General features: G+C 40.0%; 1 protein-coding gene across 2 annotated transcripts; it reads right to left on the bottom strand.

Moving 5' to 3' along the window:
* Positions 1–1618: 1618 nt before the first annotated feature.
* Positions 1619–17925, bottom strand: vezf1a (vascular endothelial zinc finger 1a). Of its 2 annotated transcripts, none has more exons than XM_039778189.1 (5): positions 17840–17925; positions 9227–9978; positions 4646–4715; positions 4381–4543; positions 1619–4144 (listed from the first exon to the last, which is right to left on the bottom strand). In XM_039778189.1, exons 1-5 carry the CDS (start codon positions 17870–17872, stop codon positions 3813–3815), a joined length of 1350 nt encoding a protein of 449 aa, XP_039634123.1. In that variant the 5' UTR covers positions 17873–17925; the 3' UTR covers positions 1619–3812. The 2 variants fall into 2 exon arrangements, with proteins under 2 accessions (XP_039634123.1, XP_039634122.1); XM_039778188.1 differs by having other exon boundaries at positions 1619–4174.
* Positions 17926–18832: the final 907 nt, after the last annotated feature.

Here is an 18832-nt window from a genome sequence, read left to right on the forward strand (position 1 = left end):
GGTTACTCTTTAAAGATGCCTTCCATTTAAAAGAATGTGTGCCCTTGCCTATACTGACTTGCATCTGTGCAAAGTTTATCACTAGAGGTGTTTTTTACATTCCTAAAGGTGGAAATGTCTGTGCACTTCCCTTAAATCTGAGATTCAAACCTATGCCGGGCAAGCAAGATTTGGTATGTCACAGATTAGAAAGCCAATCACCTATGCAAATGCCGGCAAAGAAAACAGTCACCCAGGGTTTCCCGTGGTGCTGATTTAAGCAGTGGTTTCTCTGTCTTCTTGTCCTGGAACACCACCTCATGGTTTTGGCGGCTGAGAAGCCAAGGTGCTCCCACCTGCAATAGTTAACCTCCTCCACTTCCAGGGCATATGGGCCAAATTGTGTGTGTGTGTGTGTGTTAATGAGCTGGTGCAAGGACAGTGTAACTGAACCATGCCCTTGCCTCAGCAGGATCTGCAGATGTTTTTTTGAGCATTTCTCAGGCCCATCTCTTGAGTTCTTGGAGCAGGCTAGCCTAGGCGGTTTCTTCATCTAAACAGCACTCTTAGCTCCTTTCCACAACTAGAGGGCGGGGGAACTCTGCATTATGTTCCCCCACCCCTACTGCTTATATGTCAATGGGGACAAGGGGTGCAACGGAAATTCTGGACTTTTAACCCAATGTCGTCGCATTTGCCTCCAGATCCAGGGTGTGCGCTTTAGCTGCTACGATAGTCGCAGAACCGTTTTTTGGGGGGAAATCATCAGAGGGTGCTTCTCTGATGACTCAGCAGCTAGCTTGATTGTGTGGTGATCTTTGCACAATAGGTTGTGTTCCCTAGGTCACACCGGGAGCATTGCCCAGCCAACCAACATCTACAAGGGCATGTCATGGGAAGATATTGCCTGGCTGCTTTATGGTTTCCCATCTCTACCGCTGTGCTGTCATAATTTAGGGATGTGACGTATGGGTCTATACGTCTCAATCGGTGCAAGCTATGGGACGCCCAGGTCACGTCGGTGGTGCAAACTTGTAACCGTGAGCCAATTTAAATACACACGATTAGTGAACTCAAGGACCGTTCAACATGGTTCTTTTGAGAATAAACAATACATTCTCAGTTGTTGGTGTCCCGAATGGACCACATCATTTTAAAACTAGTTTGCCAAGGTTTGATTTTCATAGGGCAGTGAAATAAATAGCAGTTGTTGCGTGGAAGGTTACTCAAACTAAAAACTAGCAATGTGTTTTGGATAATGGCTCGGAATACGTGAAGTTAACAGGCAAAACCAACTATTTAATGGCTACAAATATGTAGGCTACAAAACACTAGGACTCGAATGGGTGTTCCTCTTAGTACAGCTTTCTGGTTGGCTTTTATAAAATATAAAACTCGAGCATTAAACATTGTCTAGTGTGTTCCCAGCTATGGGTTTGTTTGGGAGAGTGTGCAAAACTGGGTTGTGTTCAATGGTAAGTGCTTGTAAACATAAGAAAACGTTTCTAGTTTAAACACTGGAATTGATTTGCTAAAGAAATACATGGTAATACACTATTAATTACTCTTAGTAATAAACTTTTACATATTTGAAACTGTGGTGCTTTCTTGATACCGAACATTACTTAATACATATAAACACATTGGATAGTTTTCTTTTATTTAGACAACCCAAATAAAAGGCACATAACATTGCGCATGTTTATGTAATAATTTGACAAACATACATTTAAAAAAAATGTAGGAATGTTTGACCTTTCTGCTAATCAGAAAGCTAGCCATATATACAAAATTACCATTGTTAATGTTCTAATACAAAAGATTTATAAAAAAGGTTATCTTATCTTTCACATCTATTCTAACTATCATATTCTTGGAACTAAAATAGTTTTGTACAAAGATATACATTCAACTGCTTTCACAAGGGTCCTGGAATTTCCAATTATTTCTTTTCCTAAAAAATAAAGAGATGTTCAATTCCACCAGAAATGTTCAGTTCATCACATTATTATTATTATCATCAAATTTGGCAAACAGGCTATCATAGTGTATCTACGTAAATGCATAAGAACAAAGAAAAAGCTACACTAATATTTTGTTTAAAACAAAACTTGGGAAAAATGACAAACATGCATATTGCATTTTTCAGTATAAACTGAATCAACTCAGAGCTGCAACACTGTCGAGAGAACATGGCATTCAGTAAAAATATGTTCAACAGCTACAGTATTCGGGTTCATGCAACATCAAATCTTGTCCCGATTATTTGTATGGACACAAACTTGTATTTTATCAAACTCATTCAGATCTCAGCCACATGACTATGTAGCCTGAAACGTAACTTGACTTTAAAAGGAAATGTTAAAAAAAAAAAGAAAAAAAAGAAAAGTATGCCATTGCACAGTAAATGATTAGTTAAATGGACGGCTAGGTTTAAAATCTAAATTTCTTGGACTTCTTGTCCCTGATGGAAGTCAAGTCTTTGAACGTGACAATGCCAAATGATATAGGAAATCAGAAAAGGAACATGGAGAGATTAAGAATCAAGATACATGGTATAGATATATTCAATTTTAAAAAAGGAACCAGATTCATAGGTAACGGGCTTCAATGTGGTGTTTCCTGAGTGCAGGGTCCTTAGCATCATCTTGGGGAAATCACAGATAAATATAAAAATAAAAAAAATAAAACGACAACCAAAAAAAAACAGTGTACAGAAGAGTCAGACAAAACTAATTAGTCACCATTATGACGACAGTAACTGCCTGAAAAAGCTTCACTACAAGGCCAAGCCCTTCCATGCTCAGCCACTAGATGGCCCTCAAGTGCAGGCAGGCTAACCAAAACACTTAAGACTCCAATTTGATCTTTGATAATACTGTTGCTCACCTGTGTGTAGGATATGCTTTCAGTGCAAGACTCATTCCATTCTGACTTCATGGAAAAATGAACACTACAAATAGGCAAATAAAAAAAATAAAAAAACCTTTGCGCTTCCATACCAACAGAAAACAAAGTACACATATTTAATTGTCAAGAGGACAGCGTTGAGATATCCACTTGACAAATGCAAAAATTTAAATGCTGACATGAAAATACATTACTATGTCAACTGTACAAGTTAGTCACTGTACCTCAAGAGCATACCTACTATCTGAGAAGAAAAAGAAAAGCTATAGCACTGTGAAAAAATATTCTTCCATGCAAATGGAAGCGACTGTCCCTTTTACTAGACTCATTTCCTATAACATTACATTGTGATTAGCAGGCTATTATAATAATAATAATAATAATAATAATAATAATTAAAAAAACAAACAAAAAAACAAACATACAAAGTAACACCCAGAGGCTTCGGGAGAGAACTTGTAAAACATCAAAAACAGCAATTCATCGTTATTGCTTCAGTCCATTTCTCAACTCCCTTTTACAAAAGCACAGGTGTGTTTTCCTACAGAGTCCTCAAGGGTGCTTGAGGACTCCTCTCATTTGTCATTACACAAATCACAGTTTCACTCTAACTGACTACACTAAGTCTTACAGTTGTCCTGATTTCAAGAGAAATCCTAATCGATTTCTACTTAAGTGTTCTGCATCTCAGGTCAGTCACTTAACGTTAGTTGGGACGCAGCTGTGACTTGGGGAGCTCCTACCGCACCCCCAACAGCTCATGTAAATATTCACTTCAGGGTAAGTAAACATGGTTCGGGGGGGTTTGGGGGGGGAGAAAGAGCCGGGCTTGAGGTGCAAATGATGACAGGAGTCTCTTGTTTCACTTCATTTTTCCCTTTCTTTCTGGCCAGTCCAATGCTGAATGCCTTTTTTTTTTTTTTTTACCAGTGTTGGGAAGAAGGCAAGACTTGGGACAGAAAAGGCATGCTATCCATTGACCTCATGGCGATGTTGAGCGGACCCGCCATATTCATAGGCATGGTGGTCGTTATAGCGACCGGGTGGGCAATATTCATGGGAACCGAGGAAGGGATGTTGACAGAAGCGATGTTGACGGGCCCGGTGATGGTGACTGGGTGCTGGAGGCTGATTGGAGATGTGATGTTGACCGTGTTGGTGGTAATGTTCATTTGTGCGGCTATGGTGACAGGGTTGTTGGAGTGGCCCCGGTTCATCGCCGTGGTGATGGGGGCAGAAATGGTCACAGGTGTAGCTGAGGAAGAATTGCAGACCCCGTTACCCTCTGGGAAAACACGAGAAAGAGCATTCAACCGTTGTTCTGCGGCTACGCAAAAATAGTTGCTCATTGGTAGGATACAAAAGCTAAAAGCAAAAGCTTTAAAACGGGCTACACCTTCATCACTCCCCTACTTACCAAGTTAAGAGACACTAAAAATGAGGCAGACATGTTAAAACAAAATGCATGTGTATGTGACACGTGTGACTTACGTTTGTTACAGGAGTTGAAGTTGGTCTGTCCGTGAGTCTTCAAATGGCTGGTGATGTAGGCTGCACTGAGCATCTTCCCACAGATGCTACAGGTGACCTTGCCTTCGTGCCTGATCATGTGGGAACGGAGTCTGTCTTTGGTGGCGAAAGCAGAGGTACAGGCCTGCAGCCGCAAAGCAGACGGGGTCAAAGGTCAGCGGAGTACAGCAACAACAACATTATAATAAGTAATGATAATCTGGAAGCTGACGGGGATGACTCTTACCGTTACTTGACATTTAAACGGTCTTTCCGAGGAATGCACATGCTTCACATGGCAGCTCAAGTGGTCTGGCCTAGATTTAAAAATAAAAAACAAGCAGTAGTAGTAAGCAGTAGTAGCAGTAGTAGTTAAGGGACTATATTTTTGGGGGCAATTACAGTAACTATACCAGGGCTGCAACTAACGATTCTTTTCATATGCGATTAATCTGTTGATTATTTTCTCGATTATTCGATTAGTTGTTTGGTCTATAAAATGTCAGAAAATAGCGAAAAAAGTGGATCAGTGTTTCCCAAAAGCCCAAGATGACGTCCTCAAATGTCTTGTTTTGTCCACGACTCAAAAGATATATTTAGTTTACTGTCACAGAAGAGTGAAGAAACTAGAAATTATTCACATTTAAGAAGCTGGAATCAAAGAATTTTTATTTTTGTCTTGAAAAATTTCTCAAACCGGCTAATCGATTATCAAAATAGTTGGCGAATAATTTAAGAGTCGACAACTAATCGATTAATCTTTGCAGCTCTAACCTACTTGTGAACAATATTACCTGTTCAAAAACGTATGCAAGTATGCATCATTAACTGACATGCAAGTGCACAAGGACAAAGTGAAATGCCTATTGTACAACTTTTCTTTACAGCGTAAGTGCAGAAGCATATGGACGTGCTCCGTTTGCTTTGATAATGAGGGGATGGGCAAAAAAAAATAAAATCCCTTAAAATTCCGGCCAATTGTGGTCAACTCTCCATGATCAATCGTGCGTGAATTAGTTTGACCTAGTTTCAAAAACGCACCACACAGAGATGGTAAGTTTGTACACTTTCCACTTGTTTTCTGAATAAATTGACAGTTTATTACACTACTTTGGTTTATTTTTTTGCAGACTTGGCATTACTTACAGAAATTTCAAGACAATGTTATTGAGAATCTCCAGGAATTTGGTTGGTAGTTTCCTGAAATCCAATACTGAATTGCACAATATCTCTTTGAGGATTCAGAAGACACTTTCTAGGCCACAAAGTTAATTCAACTTCACTAATGCAGTGGAGGGAGTGGGGGGGGATGGTTAGGTTGTATTTTCTGTATTAAATGCATGTTTACAGCTACGTTTAAAAAAAAAAAAGAAGAAGTGAGGAATCAGCCTGAACAACGACTTTTTAAACTGCCAATATAAAGAAATCAGGAGGTATTTTGCTTTCACACTGAACTTTTTACTATGAAACAAGTTTGATAAACCTGTAACTTAAACATTAAAATGACAATAACAAGTGATATGAGATAGTAAGATATATTTTTATATGAGAAAAAAAAATACTTATGGTAATAAGACTGAATGTTAAAGAACAACAACAAACATTGATGACAACACATTCCTCTGTGTTCCACTGTATAATTAACTGTTCACTGCATATCGGCAGTTGCAAGAAAACAGCTCTTTGCCTCTTGACCTTTACAGTGAAACTCCAGCATTCACAAATTCTTCTTGGCACTGATCCTCCTCTGTCAGCTTGTTAGTTCTAGTGAAGCTGTGAGCTGAATCATGTTAGAAGTGGCATAATGGAGCGAGTAAGGGCTACAGCATTGGAAACTGTTCCGAAACCCGAATGTTTCATGCTGCTGGATTTATTTTTTTTAAATATACAAATTAGAGGAGTTAAGTGGAATCTTCTCAGTGGTGCAATGAACTGGAACCAGGTCCCGTCCCCCCCCCACCTCTTTTTTTTTGTCCCACTGACGGGGACAGCAGACTCCAGACAGTGCCTGCCTACATATCTGGCTGAGTGGCAGTGACTCAGTGCCCTGTTATTCAGTCCCCATTCTCACTTTCCAGTATGCTGATGAATCCCTACCCCACGTCACTGTGTTGGAGGCATGCCCAAAACTGCCCTGCACAGCGCTAATGTTACAGCTCGACCGCTGATGTTTTTGTTGAAGTTGTGTTGCAGCACAGAACTCTTCTAACGTTTTCAATATTCTCCGCTCACTCAATGCCGATAAAAAAATACACCACCGGACTTTTGGGCTCGTTTAAAAAGACAGTGAAATGTTCTTTGTGTGTGTGTGTGTGTGTGTGTGTGTGTGTGTGTGTGTGTGTGTGTGTGTGGGTGTGTGTTGATAAATCTAAATACGTAGCCACCATGAGACCTTCTTAAACTAAAAATGTGTGGTCACTACATAGTAAATGTGTTGACCTGAACATTACCGCGTGGTTCACTGAATTCCCAGGGGAAAGAGACTCTGTGACATGCTGGCGGGAACAGCAAAGTGACAAGTGACGCCTCCCCCTCCCTTGATACTCTACCACTGGTGCTCTCCCATGTGCGACTCGTTTAAACATGTGGTTGAAATGGCGTTGTGTGTGTGTGTGTGCTTAGCACATTTATAAATATGAAAACACAGCTACTGAGAAGCTACCTGGACAGTACATGGCCATACAATTATCCCCCTATACGAAATCATGCAGCACTTGAATAATCCAAACCGAACTGGCTGAATCATTCCCAAACATGTCATGGGTTGCTATAAGCATTAGGGTTGCTATTTAGTGAACTTTTGATAAAGCAAAAAAATAAATACAAAAAAAGATATAGCACCTGTCGATTTCATTCTTTGTGAAAACAAATCCTCTCTTTGTATTCACTGCCAAACACCATTCTAATGAACAATTGCAAACATGAAAGACGTAGTGCATAAGGTTACACTTCAGTCTAGAAAGCATGCTTCGCTTACTTTGCTAATTTTTGGACTGACAAGTTAATAGTCAAAAAAGGTATTTTTGTTAGAATTTCTTTATCATGTTTTTTTTATTTTTTATTTTTTATTCCATGCAGACAAGTCAAGACGTTTCTCTTTGACCCCGGAATGCAACCATTAGAGGGTGAAATGACTGTTTCCAATAGCATAAGAATACATTAGATTTCAGAAGCATACTTCATGTTTACAATAGCCGTGTTACTTGTTGATTGAAATCATGAATAAACTAGAGCAGTTGTGAAAACAATTAGATTTTGCATATGCCCCTATTTTCTCACCAATTTAGAATTTGCTATTGTCACTGTGCATTGTCCCAGTTGCTGCTGATCCCATTGCTTACCAAACACATCCTCACATAGACTTAAGCCCCTTTCACACATGCACTGCAAACCTGAAAAGATCTAACAACCGGCTTTTAGATAAGGTCCCGAGGGTTCAATCAGAACTTGGGAAATTGGCATTCTTCTATAATGCACCAACCACCTGGAACACGCTACAACAATAATTTAACTGAAGTTACCTTCCAACATATGGGCAGTTTAGAGCACTGGTTTTAAATACGCATGATTTTGGATGTAATTGCTTTTAGTCATTTAAATGCTAATTTCTATCTGGATTCCAACATTTGTAAATTGTGTTCCAAATTATATTGTGTATTTGTTTTGTGTTATCTCGCCTACATTGAAAATGAGGGCGTGCCCTCAATTGTACTCCTGAGAACTAAATAAAGGTTGATGATGATCATCTAGACATTACCCCCGGCGGAGGTGTATGTGAGCAAATGTCCAAATCAGTTGGATCGAACATGGGCCGCTCTTCACTCTGACAGCTCCCTGGTACCAAATCTGTGTAATCTCCGACTGAGCTGAAAAGTGTAAAAAAAAATTCACAGCAAGGGAGTAGGCGTGTTGATGACGTTTCATGCCGCTCGCGCAAAACCGCACGAAATCAAACATCCAAGGGTGAAGGAGGAGGGCGTTAGACGGAAATGTGTAACTGGAGAGACGAGGAGATTTGGGAACTTCTAAGAGGCTCGTTTGTTTATGACCTAATTATGAACGGCTCCGTGACGCAGCGTAATCAGCGCCATGTCCTGTCTGCTGCACGCGCCACCCGGCGCCACCCCTCGTCTAAAGTATTTAGAGTAAGTAAGAACGCATCCGGCACGGACGACCTCCTGTTGTGTACTACACGCGTGAAAGGGGAGCTCCGGACAATGTCGGGGACCTAATTTCTCAGACACAGTCCAGAGTTCACATGTAAAAACGGCTATAGACAGAAAAGTTTCACTGGCAGAGTAGAACAGGCAGAGATTCACAGGCCTAGACACTCACGCTTTGGACACATCCAAAACAAAGCAGTGGCTAATGCGGCAACAGTGATACCCAGCTGGCCTCCCGCTGGAGACCACTTCCAGTTATGTTTATGGGAGTCCCAGGACGCACTGGGCCTGTCTCAAGAAGCAGGTTTACTGAATTAGTTGGCTACTTAACTTAACAGTTGCTTCAGTTCACGCTCCACATCTGAGGGGTGCTCTGCATTTTAATCACTAAAGTTGTCTATCAATTGACTAATCCTGCTTTGCAAGACAGGCCTCGAAAACAGTGAAAGAAAATAGCTATTCACTGCCATAACAGTGGATGTTTAGGACACTTAAATTCCACTTCAAATGCCTGTTTCTGAACTCACTGTCATGTGTTTTTTTTACTATTATGCTACTGGTCAAACGAGGGAACATAACTTATTCCACCACCTCAAGAGCAATCAACTCAAAAAAAGGCAACATTTTTGAAAAACACATCAAAAGGCCAAAAATGTGGTCCTTACCTGGAAAAGCCTTTCCCACACACTGAACATACATAGGGCTTGTGGACTCCCCCGTCATGAGAGCGAACATGGTAGGTCATCCGGTCCTTCCTTTTAAAGCGTTGCTGGCAGATGGGGCACTCAAAAGGCTTCTCATCTGAATGGGACAGCTTGTGGCGATTCAGGTGGTAGACATCACGAAAGGCCTTGCCACACATCTCACACCCATGGTTTTTCTTGACCGGTTTGGCAGGTTTCTTGGCGACATTTTGCTGCGGCATATTTCCCATTGCAGACGATGTCATGATGCTCGCGCCTGAGGAAACCGAGGTGGTTGCTGTGGAGAGGATGCCTGCCACCGTGGAGATGTAGGAAGGGTTGCCGTTGTTCTCTCGTTGCATGGTGGAGATCATGGGTACCATGGTGGGGGCTGTCTGGGCAGCCTTCTTTGGCCGTGACACCATCTTAATACCGGTGTGGCTGGACTCATGGCGTCGCAGGTGGTAGCTGTCACGAAAGGCCTTGTTGCAGTAGCCGCAGACAAACGGCGTTTTACCTTTGTGCTCCTTCTTTATCACGGGCATTTGTGGCCGTGCACCTCCTCCGCTGGCCACATTGTCTTTGAGGAGATCAGCAGCGCTGGTAGGGGGCTTCTGGTCTATGTGGATGGGCAGGATAGGCTTCTGGTCAATTTGTTCAGCTCCTGCATTAAGAAGTGGCAGCAGGCTGTTCTGGGCCACATGGTGCTGGTGGTGGAGGGCTTCATTGGCCTGCTAATGAAACAAACACACACACACACACACACACACACAGGGATAAATACTTGGTTGAGCCTAAATGAATTCCAGTAATTTTTTTGCAAAATGTAATTCAGCTTTAAGGCTAATAACACTGAGGGGTGAACATTTATTGTAACATAACATTGATATTATATACTCAATATAAAATACACATCAATATTGGGGATTGTAGCTTCGACAAAAAAAAAAAAAAAGCTTAGTAAGATGTTACAGAACACAAAATGGACACTGGATTGGTCATTAACGAGGTTGACGCAGCACGCCACTAGTGCAAAAGAATCCAAATATACTGGATGAAAAATGATCCCATCATGACAGTGCTGCTGATTCACCATGTGACTGCAAAGCAGACATACCAAATTAGAGGCAAAGCAGAGTCCAGTGCACTAGCTCAGCTAAGGAGCTCAGTTAGAGGGCAAGGTGAAGTAAAGGAGTGAAGTGCACCCACGCACACACTACGCAAAAAGACAGGTCCCTAAACTAGACAAAAGAACACGGATCACAGTGGCATAACGATTTTCTAGGGGGTTTGTCAGCTGGGGTTAGTTACGCTCCAAACAAGGTTAGAAGCAAGTCTAAATCTACATTTTGGAAACTGAACTGCTCAGATCAGTTGTTATTGAGTTAGATACCCCCTGTGAGAAACGCCTGAGATTCCTGTTGACTTAGGGACCGTCCCACCAACAGTAATCATAATTAAAAGAGCAGGCACAGAGATGCAAACACACCATCATCAGGGACAGATGTTAATGCATATGCCTATATGGCTCTTGCTAAACTTTTAACGACATATTTTTTTCCATATAAAACAAATACAGCACAGTTAACGCTGTTGTTTTGCTAGATGGACACAGTCAAGACAACTGTGTTTTGGAACAACAGCAAGAAAGGACAAGGTGGAATGCTTGACCTTTCCCTTTGAGGTTCAATCACCCATTGCAGAGGCCAGCCAAGAAAGGACTTGCAAAAGAGGAGGCAGGGGACAGAAAAGAAAAATGAACCACACAGTGTCCTCCTTATGTCATCCAGCCTATTGTGAGAGACACAAATCTGAGCAGTGATGCCTCAGCAGGGGATCTTTGTATGCTCATCTTCATTGATTTGGCTCATCTATTCATGAGACCGGGACATTGTTTATCCACACACACTACTCAACTAAACTCTCCGTCATTCCCTCATACGCAATAGGACCTGGGAACTCGTGGAGAATGCCACCAAGCCCACCCATCCATTTGTCTAAGCACCTGCTCACACTTGCCACCTTCCAGGATTAGTCATAATCATGCCAATGCTTACCCGTCCACTGGCACACCAGGGGTGGGGTTTGGGGGTGGGGGGGGGGGCTTTATGTTTGGGTGGAAAGGGGGGATACCAGCCGGGAACCCTCTTTGTGAAGCTTGTGAACAGCAGACATAGCCACTGCAGACAGCCTGCCTCTATACAGAGGTGCAGGGCCTGTAAGCTGCTGTGCCTTCATGCAGCTCTGACCATTTTGACACAAACGCGCTCTGACAACTGGGGCTGCTCCCTCATAAATAACATCAAAATGGAGGGAGTGTCCTGATGGCTCCACGGGCCACTGTAGACTTGAATTGAGCTCACGGTCTGAGTCAGATTATGTCTCTCTTTTGTGTCACACTCTACAGCTGCTTGCCGAAGTCCCATTTTTCACAAAACATACAAAAAGTATAATTGATTAAATAAAAATGGAAGGAAGAAGGGGAGTGCATATTGCAGGAAACAAAATAAAAAAAAAATATTTGTTTTTTCCCCCTGGTACATGTAAAGCCTCCTCTTCAACTTTATGAGTTTGTTCTACGTTGTTCTTCACTTGTTTACAAGTTCTGAAATCTTTGGCTGCTACCCAGTTCGCTGAGTTGACACAAGTCCTTACAAAACATCACTTTTGCAATGTTTGTAATCCTTCTTGGTTTTTTCATAACCTTTAAAGCTATATAAATACTGCAGGGTTTCAGTGCCTTGCTTGTTGATGTAGGTTGCAAGTAGAGGTAGGCTAGGCAGTTCATATTTCCGAGGTGGTTTCTACATAATAGGCTAATTCTAACCTGGGCTTGGATTGCATCATGTAAGAGGACGATAGGCCATTTCTAAGCAACTCACCAAGCCTTCCTTCTCCAAAAAACACTGAAATCAATGAGCCACAACCTCCAAAAGGTGGTTAATACAACATCTGATATAGAAAACAGTCCCTTCACCAACAAGGAAACAGCTGCGAGACGTTATGTGGTGTATATGAAACACATTACCTGGGAGCACAAAGAGCTCTCTTGATTCAAGAAAATTGCAAACATTTCTTAAATGTGGCCTAAACTGGGACATTATAAAGAGGTACTGTATCGAAATACACGGATGGAAGGTAAATGACAAAGAGCGAACCAACGTTTAGGATAGTAACTCACTTGCTGATATCCAGTACACATCTGATCACACAGACTGATCAGTTTTTGTTTTTTTTGGCATCACAGCTATAATGAAATTGCTACGTGGCGTAAAAAGTTCACCTTTTGCAAACACTGCAGTTACAAAAACAGTGTTAACATCTGGTGAGTGCTCTTTGTAACAAATGATTTAAAACCCTGTTTTGGTTGGAAGCGGAATTGTCCTTTACTGCTGTCATTCAAACTACAGCTCCGCTACCCGATCTGGCAAACTTGCATAGTGCGGTTATAGCCGATAGAGAGACGCAAAGCGAATGAAGAGGTGCCGTTCACCCTGTTACGAGTTGATGAACTACTGAAACGATTTTGGAAACATTATTTTAAAAAAAGGTACAAAAGAATCTTTGGTGTTGCTTTAAAAGTAGGGCTGGGCAATATATCGATATTATATTGATATATGAGGCCAGATATCGTCTTAAATTTTGGATATCGTGATAGGACACAAGTGTTGTCTTTTCCCCGCAATATCGACATTGATGCATTTGGTCAAAAATATCATATTTGATTTTTTCCATATCGCCCAGCTCTACTCTAAAGTCACTCATAATTGGAATCGGACTGTGCTACGCCGTAATAGTCACTACATTCCATTGTTATCAGCTTTTGTTTGGCCAAAGGCATTATTACTACAATTCTGAAAGGTAACAGAACACATTTTTCAAAGCAGAAATTTTGGCTCAACATATCAGTAAAAGGTGTAACTGATAACTTATTAGAAACAACTGCATTCCATTTAGGTGAGCTTGTTCCAGGGCCCTGGTATTGTTAGATACTTTTTTGAGCAATGTCAAAATGTATGCCTTGTAGGGCTGCCCCCTCTAGACTAATTGGTCGTTTTGGTCTTAATAGACTAAGATTTAGTCATTGTTTATTCTTTTTTTCATGCTGAAAATTACTTATTTTCAATAAACTTATGAGCTACTACTAGATTTAAAGTGGTGCTTTTGCATTATTCTTTGTGGAGAAACTCAAGTTTTACAGATCTGTCGATTAAATCAACTAATCACTTATCCTACGAGTTTAAGTTGACTAAGAATGTCTTTAATTAAGGACAGCCACAATGCCTTGAAAAATATCTATTGTTAAAAACATGCAAGTAGAACATAAATAAGCAGTACAATATATGAGACTCATGAAATATTTCTCAATGGCACTATTAAGCCTCAAACGCTGCAGAGTCCATTTTTATTTAATGGTTATCAATTCTACAAAATGGGGGGATGGGGACTACTGACCAGCAAAATGTTGAGGCTACATAGAGCCTTTACACTGGCACTAGGACTAGCTAAAGCTCCCTTCATTCATATATTTTATTTAAAAAGTAAATACAGGTACTTTTGTGACTATGTCTTAATGGACAAGCTCTAATAAAAACAAAACACTGTAAGCTACATACTTAGCACCAAATAGCAAACAGAAAGAGTTAGTAAGTAGGCTAGTTGGTGGACAAAGTTAAACATCTACAAAGATAACGACCCAGATATTTTTTAAGGGTTACTGTAGTTAAGAACAAACCTTAACTAAAAAAAAATTTGGACTTGCATTCGTCAGGTGGCCACAGACATGACTACAAAATGACGGATAATGTTGCTTCATGTTCACTAGATTTTTGAGTAGGCAATTGTTTGCCATCACATTAGCCATAGAAACGTGTTGGTTGATCTGTCTGTCTGCTTGACTTAGAAAGGCAAAGATGAATCCATTAGTCGTCAACTATTAAATCGCAAACTACTGATGATAATCAATGAATTGGAAAAAAGTCAAAATTCTGTAATTACACGTTCTTAAATGAGAATATTTTCTGGTTTCTTTACTCCTCTGTGACAGTAAACTGAATACCTTTGAGTTGTGGACAAAACAAGACATTTGAGGTCGTCGTCTTGGGTTTTGGCAAACACTGATTAGGGTTGGGCATCGAGAACCGATTCCTACTTGGAATAGTTTCAAAAATTACGATTCCGTCGGAATCGTTTCTTTATTGGAATCGTTTGGAGGATTTGGTTTCAAATCTGATCATGGGTTCCAAATTTAACATGCGCAAGTTTTGGTTTCCGTAACGGCCAGGCACTTGTTGTGTTGCAGCCATGGAGCACAGTAAGCGGTGCTCTAGTGTGGCTTTATTTTACATGGAAAAAGCTGTAAAACTGCAACCCACCTTTGAATCAAAATACAATTTCCTCTTATTTGTGAAATAAGCATGTGACCCGTTTCAACTCCACCATTCAAAGAATCGGAATCGAGAATCGTTAAGAACCGTAATCGAAAGGAAGAATCGGAATTGGAATCAGAATCGTTAATATCCAAACGATGCCAAACCCTAACACTGATCAACATTTTTCATTCAATTAATCGTTACTTGCAGCCCTAGCTTAACTTAATGCATTTTCTGCCTCTAATGGAAAAATGATTAATGCAATTGCAAATGTAATTGCTAACACTTTTCTGATATCAAAAACTGTCTCTGCACTAATATTAGATGATTTAAAATGTAATTTTACATACAAATACATTAGCCCGTTGTTTACTGTATTAATAAACAGATCTACACCAACAAATCGACAAAATGGCTGCCAAATGCAAGGTGCATCACCAACAGCTTTCTTGAAACCATTTAATACATGTTGCAGCGGCCTGTAAAGGCAATATTATTAGGCTAGTTTAAGAGGAGTCAATCATTTTCACTATTGTTGGTTCACCTGTTAAACGTCATTTTATTTCAAACATTTGTCAGCCAAATGCATCTTGAAGGGATTGGAGGCATTGCACTTTATAATAATTGTTTCTGTTATTATAATAGTTAGTTAGTCTTCTTTTCTTCTTGTTCTAAGTGGCTCTCACATTCTTCAGAGAAAGCCAGAATGGAGTTCCATGGACAGAAGGATTGCATTATGACTTTCTCACTTTTGGGCACTTTTTACCCATTTACTTTGCAGCATTACTGATGTATCCATGTGCATCCAGATAGAGCCAATCTGGTCTGAACAACATGATTCACTTAACTGTAGCCTGACATAAAACTGGCAATATATTGTGCATAATGCGAATATAGGAGAGGCAGCTGTACTTATGGTAGTAGTCAAGCTGCTCATTTACACAACAATATGGATAATTTAAAACGTCTGACAAAGTATTTAAACAGGAATATGCTAATCATTTTCTACACATTACTAAAATACTTTTCTATGAAAAAGGTAACAGTGGAGAACTTTAAAACTAAAAATTCTGCAAAGCATGTGTCAATTGATGGTAGTTGAATTAACTATTTCTATCCTTAGGTCAGGCTCCAGAATGATAACTGCACACAGATTTACATGAGATTGACAGTGTAACAGTGTGCGGTACATAATACATGCAGGGCTTCTGGCTAGACGCCAGATACTCCACAACAAGCCACACCGTCCATCTGCCTTTTACATCAGGAAGAAATAGTGCTCAAAGATGCGAGTCACTCACAGTAGAGCAGAATGTTACTAATACCACATGCCAAGCAGGATGAGTGTTAACACTGGATAAGTAATGTTAACTTTGCTACACCTTTTGGAAGCACATTAAATGAGAAAAAAAGTTCTCTAACATATTTATGATAGTTCAAGCTTCCCTGTAGCACTTCTACCACCTTGACTGATTCTCCAGTGACTACATGAGCAGTTTGACACATTTCTATTAACATAGTTACTTGATCAGTTAATAGTACAGTATATATGATACAACTGTATTAGTCCTGAATGAAAATATTGTCCCAGAGTAGATGGATGGCAAGTGATACAAAGTAAATGTTTATCTGAAGGTCAAACACATAATATAAACTAAATAGTATTGTCTGGCATTGGCAAGGGACTTAAACATAACAGTACTAACATTACTAACATTACTAACAAGAACTCATGATCTATACCTGACCCTGCTCTCAATTGTATATATACAGTCACTCACATCAAGCTGCAGTAAAATAAACTAAGCAGTCAGCAACTGTAGGATGTAGATTTAATAGTTTTCTAAAATACAAAAAAAGAAAAGGAGATTAAATTATGTTTGTGAATGATACTGAACTGCTGCAAGGTTGATTGAGGAGGTTCTTCCCATTAGGGAGTTTGTCACACCCACTAAAAACATAACTTTAAATATAACATAACAACTAATCCCTCTTAAGACTTGTAAAAACACATGAGACGACAGAATTGCGATATTCTTAGGATGTGGGTTTATAAATGTGTTAACAAAATGACAGTATACAAATAAACGCGGCAAAACATTTAATCATTTGAAAAATCCTCTCCCTTAAACTAAGGTTGTATCATTTTGCTTCCTTCAAGCTCAAGGCTCAATTCTTTTAGGCTAAGTAAGGCCATGGGAATAAACCATTTCATTCATTTTTTGAACAATAGCCTTCCATCTTAGTACACAGGGAAAACCACTAAACCGTGGCAGGTCTCACTCAACAGCATCACTCACTTTCTAGCTAAAACGGATTTTTTAAATTGCGTAATGTTGCTAATTTCAAATCTGCTTCTTCGTTGCTAGTGTTAGCTGATGTTGTGTGCATAGTTTGAATTCCTTTCCACCACGGTCTTGCAGAATAAATAGCTAGTAGTAGCTAGTTAATAAACAGAGAGCGGCACAGCGTTGCTTACCAAAGCAATGTAACATTAGTTTTGTGGGCTCGTTACGCCAGCCTCGCCCAAATTAAGCTGAATTAGCCAGCTTGTTTGATTAAGGCAGCCTTAACGTCGTTAGCTAACTTGGCTAGTTATTGTCGAACCGACTGAGGCAAGCGGAAAGTTCACCGCGGACTTGCGAATCGTCGTTGGTAAATCTCAGCAGCCGATAACCTAAGTAAACACTTATTCAACGTTCACTAACATTCGCCACTTCAGATCAAAATTATCTGTGGCGTTAACCGCGTTACAATAAGAAAATCTTCGCCCGGCATTACATCTCATTATCCTACGGCTTCCGATCAAAGCCCTCAGTCACACGGAAAAAAACAGGTCTGTCTCGATTGTAACGGTGCAGTGGCGTCTCCAGCCTACTTCAAATTATCCCGCATGTTTTGCTGGCTTCGACTTGGCAAACAAACTTAAAAAACATCAAGCGCTGTCGAGTTATTCAACATAGATAATCTAAGTATCCGTACAGTAGAAAACACAAGCCACATTTTTCAAACACACGTTGAGGAAAATTGATTTTTTGTTCTAGCGTCATTCCCAAACCTCACAGCTGGACGCCTGGATTCATATACCATTGTTTTGCTTGGTTACTTGATCTTGGCATTACTCGTTTAAAAACTGGTATTACCGCTAAGATATCCAGTGCTTACACTTGTTAAGGTTGTTTTTTCAAGCTATCCCAGTTTCCCTCCCAAAGAATCAACTTACTTGAAAAAGAAACGTACTCCAGCTCGGCTCCATTTCCACACTTACTAATTCTGTAGGAAACCTTGTAGAAGCCTACAACAAAGCAACCAAACATGGCAGCTGAAACAACTTCCGGTAACCTCGAGGGTTGAACCACTTTACTGACGATTTAGGGGGGGGGGGACATTGCATTTAGTTTGTTAAAAAATAATTCGTGTACTCTGTTTGTGCAGCTCATTAAACAGAGATGAATACATAAATACTGCCAACTTAAAATGCATTCTGAAATATAATTGCAAGACATTATCTGAATCGCTCATCCTATCACAGAACTAATTTGATGTAGTTGGATTTCTAAACACCCCTCTGGATGGTTTTTCGCTAAGATTTTTCGAGGGGCATTTGTTAGTCTGTCACATGTGGCTGGGATATGAATGTGTTTTAGTAACACTAGGCTAAATTCGTTTTTATAAGAAAATGATTTAGAAAGCGATTCGTTCTGCATTACAAACACTTAGCCCTACTTCTTTTGCATAATGAGAAGTGTTTCCGTTTAAACGGAGCTGGAAATAATCCGCGTGCGCTGCAGTATATTTTCATTCATGGTATAGGGATGAATGAAAACGACAGAACTCATAAAATGAACGAATTCCCTCCAGTGGACCAAAATATCACGTTCAGTCTACTCATTAGCTGTAAATACACCACTTATATTGAATAAACAACGATAAAAGATATTTGCTCCTCGTGTTTACTAGGATTATTTTCTGTATAGCCTAGCTATTTGGGAAATTGTGATACATCATATGTATGAATATTATTGTTTCTAGATTTAAGATTATTTTAACATTGGTCCTGTTAAGGCTGCTGATTTGTTAAAAGTGAAATTTTAGTGTGTAGAAAATCAAAGCGCTGAAATGCAAATTGACGCTTTCTGTGTGTATACAAACCATATAGCCTACAACAAGCATTCTTCACTATCCTTCCCTGTGTTACATCTTTTATAATCAAACT

Source organism: Perca fluviatilis, chromosome 16 (genome assembly GCF_010015445.1).
Source record: "Perca fluviatilis chromosome 16, GENO_Pfluv_1.0, whole genome shotgun sequence".
Taxonomy (NCBI): Eukaryota; Metazoa; Chordata; class Actinopteri; order Perciformes; family Percidae; genus Perca; species Perca fluviatilis.